We start from the raw sequence: 8,276 nt of genomic DNA, 5'->3' as shown, positions 1-8,276 counted from the left end.
TTAGTGTTTAACATCTAAAATAAACTTATTACAACTCATTTTTGTTAATAAATAGAATACAAACGTTATACTACACTTTTTATTGTAAAATATATTTGAAAACTAAAAACCTTAAAAATATATGTAATTTTTATTCTATAGACCTCAATTTTTTATAAAATAATACTTGGATTTTTGATCTGCTGAAACAAATTAAAAAGAGTGTACTTTATATTCAAATAGTTAAAAAAAAGAATTAAAATTTAAAAGTCATTTTCAAAATACTTTTTCAAATTCTATAAAATTTAGACCAGGGTTTACCAAAGTGCGCCATAAGCAGTAAAGAGACCAAAGGGGGGGGGGGGGTACATGAGTAGTAAAGGAGCCACAGAGGGGCCATTAGTACATATTTTGAAACTTAAACTAGATATTCTGAAGTTGATGATGAAGAGCAAAAAACAAAAAGGTCTCAGGTGTTCTTCAGGTAGTTTTGAAACTTACACTAGATATTCTGGAGTTGCTGATGAAAAGCAAAAAAAAAAGTGTTTTTAAGGTAGTTTGAGTCATCTTGGTAGAATGGGGCCACAAGAAAAAAAAAGTTTGGGAAACCCTAGTTTAGACTAAGAAAGTATGATTTTATATCTAAAATTTTTTTACCTCATGTACTTTGAATAAAATAGTCTTTTTTGATTTTTTGATGAACTTGTATAACTGCATGTTCGACCGATTATCCTACAAAATGTATTTTATAAAATTTTTTAATTCAATAAAAAAAAATAGGTAGTTTTATTTAGATTGTAAAAATAAATCTGATTTATCTACCCTAATTTCCATCAATGATATAAACCAGTAGGCATTATTTTTTTAATCTTTATGATTTGTTTAGCAATTTAGCTTTTAATGGAAATAAAAAGTTGTAAGATTACACTTACTTGCAACCAATAATGTATTTATTTAACTGGAAGTAAGAATTATTTAAAATTATATTAAAGTAGATACTTTATAAGCATTGAGGTTAATTTCTGTTTTAATAAAAACTATTCTTCAAATTTATTTATACTTCTATCAGTACTTTAACAACTTCTAAATATTAACATTATATAAATTGTTAATCTAATTTAAGTTTGAATGGAAAGAAATAAAAAAATCAGACACTAATATAACTTAATAACCTTTAAAAAATAGTCTTAAATTATATCCATAGTGGGTCAAAGCATTTTTATTACCTTGGTTATTTTACACAGAAAAGAACATTAAAGTATGTACTTTTTAATAATAACTCATAGAATATAATCAGAAGATATTTAAGTAGTTCAGAAAAGCCAGTTTAAATGCACAAAAACCTAGATATTTATATTCATATGATCTTTTGCTATACTTAACTGTACATAAATGTTTTAAAAGTAACTCCTCTCATTTTTAAGTTATTATGATTCCATTTTTATAAAAAACAGTCTTGTATTCTAAATGGTATTAATGCAAGTTTAACAAAACAAAAGTTTAATATAACAATTTGTATGATTTTGCTTATACAGCTTTTAATTTGTATGTTTAGTGAAGTAAATTTGCCAATCATAACAGTTACTTATAGGTCTTGATAAATGTTAATAAATCTACAGAAGAATTGTTCATCATGTTATGTAATAAAGTTCAAATTAGTTATAGTTGTTTGTTTAAAAGTGTTTCAATAAAAATGGAGAACTTATAATGGTCTTTCTTCAATTGATTATAAACTTCACTTATAATAGTTTTCAGTTTATATTGATTTTTTTTCAACAAAAACATTAAAATTATTAGCTGATTTGAAATGTCTGTATTTAATATCTTTTAAACTTTTGAAAAGGAATTTAAAACTAGTAAAACCATACTTGGATTTTAAAAATCTTTTTTTTTGTAAAATCTTAAAAAAAGAACGTTTTGTATTCCATCGAAGCCATTTAGTACTAGTTTTATAAACCACATTTATATTTACATTTTCTAACAGAAAGTTTTAATATTGTATTGTAACTGCTTTCAAAAATAGACCAGCTTGGAAAAAACAATCTTATGAATAAAATTAAGTTATGTTTATTTATTAAATAATAAGCAAAATAATCTAAAAAAATTCATCTTATTTAGTTGAACAGGTTATTAAACATTCAAACATAAAGTTACTTCAGATTTTGTATATTCTACAAAAGCTATATCTACTGTGTTATGTTTATATGTTTTAAACAGTTTAAACTGAAGTGATTTGGATAAATAAATTAATGAACAAATTCAATTAAAAAAATCAGTGACTAACTAGAAAATATAATTAAAAACTTGTTATTTTTAATGTTTTTACAAATAACAGGAAAGAATAAAAATCAAAACCCTGATGACGATGATAAAGTTTCAAAATCTTTCCACTCAGATCAAACTTCTGACTCTATAAATCAAAGTGAGTTTTTTTATACCTACTAAGCATAATGTCATAAAATATAGTCATTAAAATTTAACATTGTTTTTTTTTATAAATAGCTTTAAAGCCACGGTAATGTTGCATATAGCTGAACAGCTTTCAGGGTTGCCTCACACTTTGGAAATTCAGAATAACTTGAAACAATATAAAACGTTAGGAAATCTCAGAAAAAAAGATTATTATTTTATCTCAGGATAACTTAGGTTAACTGAAAATTTTTATGAAATCTCAGGAGGCATTGAACAGATTGTTTTTATTTAACTCAGAACTTTTTTGATAACTTCATCAAATTTCAGTAGAATTTTAAGATGTTGAATGAGCCTAGGCTTTTCCAGTTTCAATTTTTTGAAACTTTGTAGCCAAAAGATTTTTAACAGTTCTGAGATATTCAGGATGAATAAGGTCATCCAGGAAAGTCATTTTAACTTAAATGTGGTTACCAATGGCGTTTCATGGTCTTTTTGTTAGGGGGTGTTGCAGATTAACATATTAAAATTTAAAAGTACCCTAGTTAGCAACATTTAGGTAAAAATCATAAAGGTAATATAATAAAGTAGACAAATTTTACACAAGAAAAACTTTAAAATATTTGTTTAGTTAAATCTGACATAAAAAAGTATACATAAACACCTATTTCATACCTTTTCATATTATTATCCTTTGTGAAAAACTGTAGCTACTTTTTATTAAATTTAATTTCCATGTAAATTTCTTTATGTGCACAACTATAAATACAAGACTTAAATTAATCATAATAAACTAGTAACAAAAAATAACAACTTTTTAATTAAAAAAACTTAATGTAAGTAATAAAAAAAAAACTTTCTAAATATTTCCAAATAAATAATTATTTCATTTAAAATAAATGCATGAACATTTCAATTTAAATACAGGTTTATATAAGTTGTGTGTAAGTTGTGTAAATAAGTTTTTTGTAAAACTTGAATGTATTTGCTTTAATAAAATTAAATTAGAGATAGATAATAAGTTTTTTTTGGTTAACTACTTAGTATTTCCCACACATAGAAAATTTTTCTACTCTTCAACTTTAACCAGCAATATATCAAAACTTAATTCCACAGAGTAGTAAAAAACAATAAATATTTAAGTAAAAAATCTACAAAGTGAGATCAAGCTGTTAAAACTGTTTTTATTAATGCTTATATATCAATTTAAGTTTCAAGTCTACCCATACAGTATTCATGAATAGTACCTAAGTTATTTAAAAAATATATTTATTTATTTTAATCAGAGTTGAAAAAATAATTGAAATAAAACTAAGGCAACAACAGGTTCTTTATGTCCGGTGTTTAACAGCAAAATAAATATTTTACTAAAATCCTACCTTTTCCTTCATTTTTTAGTAGTTATTTACAATGTTTGTTAGCAAAATAAAAAAGATAATTTTTTTTTTTCAATTTTTTTAAATTTTTAAATTTTCTTTAAATGTAGGAAATTCTTTTCATAATTTTTTCATAACTTATTTTCTTAACTTCTTCAAAGTATGTCAACAAACTTGTTTTGAATCAAGCTAGGAAAACTTCTTGAAGTTTTTAGATCACAAGCTTAAATATTAAAAGAAGAGTTAGTTTTTAATTTTTTTTTCAATTATTGTTTTGTTTTTCCTCCAATAAGATACTTTTACTTTAACTGGCTTCATCTAAAAGGTTAATTTTAATTAAAAAAATCAGTAAAATGAATTTGCAGGCGCTAGCATAAGATTCTTGAAATAGCTTTTTAAAAAAGTTTTCTCTCCCGTAACAGCAATTAATAAAAGGTTGATGATCTCACTCTTATTTGAATTTTATATAACATTTATCTTACTAAGTGAATATCAAGCTCATTTATAAGTGAATAATGTGAATTTTTTTTTTTGAAATGTTTTATATTCACATATGGTGCTATCAATATATGGCAACTACATTTTAAACTTACATGTAACTTGTTAGCTACATATTGCATATTAAAAATGTAAAAAAAAAACATTAAACAAAATTAATTAGTCTTTTTTGAAACATGTAATATGTCAATAAGATAGGGAGCTTTTTTTCTCTAAATGATTTAAGGTATTGTGAAATAAAAGAATAATGATGTCAAAACGATAGTTAATTTTTTATGAACTATTCAGGGTTTGTGCGCGTCAGGCTAAGTCAGGCGAAATCAGGCTAAATCAGTTTTTTTGAAAAAAGTTGAAAAACGTCAGGCTAAATCAGTTTTTTTATTTAAAAATTTGAGAATCTCAGTTTTTCTCAGTTCAAATGCTTGAATTTTTTTTTTAAGTAATTGAGAAATATTTTTAAGATCAAGTTGAGATGTAAACTTATTTCTAAACAAAATTTAAGTTATTTGTAAAAATAAATGCTTAACACCTTTTGTTGAATCTCTAAAAACAATTTAATAATCTTCATTATTTTGTTTTGAGTAGATTATATACGTCATAATTATAAAAGTTCATAGAAAAATACAGTTTAAACATTACAGTTTAGTTCAACAACTTAGCTGTTTGTTTGAATTTGTTTACATCAGCTATGTATTTCAGAGCTAAGTTGGTTGAACTGTTTTAGTTTCTAATTAAAGGCTTTATACCAACTACTTTTTAGATTAAAACTCTTAGCAGTTTGTTCATATATTTTACTGTATGTTTAAAGTTATTAGAGATATTAACAACACTAAAACTTGGCTTAAATATATAAGTACTAAGTTTTGTGGGAGTACAAATTTTAGGTACAATGAATTTTTCTTTACAAGAACAAAATATTACAGGTTTTTTATTAATTTAAGTGTAAGCTTTTTAAATCTGATACGACACCAACAATCACTGTATTTATTTAGAGTTTAGGGTTTATAATTATGTATCAATTTTAAGTGTTAGTTAAAATACTACAATAAACATTTTTTACTTATTTTAATACTCGTGTAAGCGTTTCATTTTAAATTTTAATAAAACACAACAATGCACGTTGTTTTGTTATAAATCTTCTGGTTATAATGTTTTTACTTAGTGCTTAATTAAATTGAACAATTGTGTTTAGTAATATACATTAAATTATTAAACTAGTAATAGATTAGATATAACACTTATTTTAAAACTTATCACTGAATTTGTTATCTTAAGGGCATAGGGGGTCAATCAACTTTTTCACAATTTAGTCTTATTTTATTGAGTTGTACCTAATCTATGAGTTGCTTTTTGCAGACTATTAAAGCTCAAAATATTTTTGATAAAGCTGGTTGAAGTCGGAGACTGCAATAGTACTAATCAAAACCCCCCAATACCAAAAATGACTTCTAAAGGGGATTTTCCTTACTTTCAAAAAATGTCAGGCTAATTTTGTCTTAGTCAGGCTAAATGAAAATAAATTCGCGCACGAACCCTGACTATTACTGAAACAATTGTCAGTAAAACACACACGAAACTATAAAGTTTTGTTATATTTGACATTAAAGCCTTTTAAGAATTTGTTATAACTTTTAGCTTTGATAGCTTTATTTTTGTTGTATACCTGTTGACCACTGGGTTTTAATCTTGTAAAATTCAATAAAAAAGTAAAGTTTACATTTAGCATATTCAGTTTGTATACATTCATTACAATTTTCAATGTATACTGTTCATAAATAGTTTTTAAATTTATACAGTGCTAAAATCCATGCAGCTATAAAAACAAGCTTTTCAACAAATTTTTGTATAAAAATTTGTATACATTTAAAATGCAGCTGACACAAACTAAGCTAGCAGTTCTAGTTTTAAAAATATCTGATTATATGATGGTCTTTTTTAATATTAGAAAAATTAAAATTAAATTCAATGTAAAAAAGTGAAAAAGCTGAAATTAATGGAATTTTATTTTTCCTTCTTTTTTTATTTATTGACTATGTGGAACAACAGCTTCAGTGTGCCACCTCACGCGACGCCCCCAGTGGCAACCCTGAGCTTTATAAAATTCATGTAAAAGATTAAAGTTTTTGAGTTATAAATATCACATATTGGTTGTTCAATGTAAAATAGCAAAATATGAAATAATTAAAAGTTTTTTTAGTGTTGCCACTTTACCTTGAAACCTGGAAAAACCTTGAACTTGACAATTTCGATAAAAAAACCTGAAATTTGAGAGATTTTGAAAAAACCTGAAATTTGGAATTAAGATCACTAATAAAACATAGAAAAACCTGTATTTTTTACAATTTCCTCATGTAAGTTTTAAAATTTTGATTTGACTCAAAAGTTCTATCATATAAATAAAAATTTTTGTCATCATCAAACGATTTTTTTTATTAAAATCATATTTGAAGTATCTTTTCAATGTTTTTATACTATATAATACAGTTTTTTACCTTAAACTTAACTTTAAATTAAAATAGACCAATAAATGTGTACTTTTGGAAGCCAGGAAAAAATTTTGAAAAAAACGAGTGGCAACCCTGTGTTAGACTAAAAAAGTTTATTAATTTATGCCTTATTGGTTCTAACGTTAGACAAAAGTTTATATTTGGTTTGAAATACAAGCTTAAAGTTTGAGCTTAAAATAAGTTTTCAATTAGTTTTTGATATATATCATTATTTTTTTATTTACATGGTATATATGTATAAATTTAATCATTGATAAATTTTTCAGAAAATTAAAAATCACTAAAAATCAAACTACTATTTGTTTAAAAACTGATGAAATTTGACTAAGCTACAAATTTTAGTTCATTTGTAACAAATTAAATAAATCTACAGAAACTAACAATATCTATTTTTCAGACTGTACTACTGCGCAAAAGAAAAAAAAAGAAGTTTTTTCCTGCACGATTTGTAACAAGACTTTTGCTAGTCAAAGCGGTCTATATGGTCACAAAAGGGTACATAATAAAACTTATCAGTGTGAAGTTTGCCTGAAGTGTTGTGAAAGCCAAGTGAATCTTACAGCTCACATGAGAACTCACACGGGAGAAAAGCCATACAAATGTTCTACTTGTAATAGAAAATTTCCAACAAAACAAAACTTACAAAGGCATGTGGCAACTCACCGAGATGAGAAACAGTTTAAATGCGAGATATGCCCAGATGATAGATACTTCACAACTAAAGTTCAACTGAGCAGACACATGAAGTTTCATTACGAGCCAACTCTCCGGTGCGAAGTTTGTCAAAAGGGGTTTTATAAAAAACAAGATCTTGTTAGACACGGTAGAAAGCACACGGGAGAAAAGCCCTACGCGTGTTCTACTTGTGGTAGAAGATTTGCTCGAAATTGTACTTTAAAAAGACATCAGGCAACTCACAGTGGTGAGAGAAAATTCAAGTGCATGATATGCCCCGATGATAGATACTTCATAACAAAACGTGAGTTGAAAGTTCATATGCAGTACCATTACGAACCAAAACACTCTTGTGATCATTGTGATAAAAAGTTTTACACTACATCAAGCTTGAATGTACATATGAAACGTCATTTCGAACCAACTTATTCCTGTGTCAAATGTGGTAAGAAGTTTCGTACATCAAAAAGTTCAAAAAAACATGAAGAAATATGTAAATTATAATTTTGTTGTGCTTTTAGTTGCATAATTAGAATATCTTAAGAAAAACACATAAACGAATTTTTATATTATAACTTTTTAATTTGGTGTTTTTTTGTTTTGTTTTTCTAAAATTTATGTAAACTTGTGTTATTACAGTCAATATTTTAAGACATTTATACTAGATCTTGCTGAAAATATGAAGTATACATGTTTTTTATTATAAAATTGATAAGAAAAATGAAGTGATTGTTTAAAAAAATAGGAATTTGACTAAAAACGTGCAGTTCTTATAATAATCTATTATCTATAGAAGCTTTACTATTTAAAATGCTTCAACCAAATTTAAATA

General features: G+C 25.2%; 1 protein-coding gene across 1 annotated transcript; it reads left to right on the top strand.

Moving 5' to 3' along the window:
- Positions 1-423: 423 nt before the first annotated feature.
- On the top strand, positions 424-7,988 carry LOC145843154 (uncharacterized). The gene is made up of 3 exons (XM_082950616.1): positions 424-463; positions 2,315-2,401; positions 7,167-7,988. Exons 1-3 carry the CDS (start codon positions 424-426, stop codon positions 7,946-7,948), a joined length of 909 nt encoding a protein of 302 aa, XP_082806742.1. The 3' UTR covers positions 7,949-7,988.
- The last annotated feature ends 288 nt before the right edge of the window (positions 7,989-8,276 follow it).

This window comes from Thalia democratica, chromosome 8, assembly GCF_965202585.1.
Source record: "Thalia democratica chromosome 8, ktThaDemo2.hap1.1, whole genome shotgun sequence".
NCBI classification, from domain to species: domain Eukaryota; kingdom Metazoa; phylum Chordata; class Thaliacea; order Salpida; family Salpidae; genus Thalia; species Thalia democratica.
The sequence above is the reverse complement of the archived record's forward strand: the minus strand, read 5'-3'. Positions and strand labels throughout refer to the sequence as shown.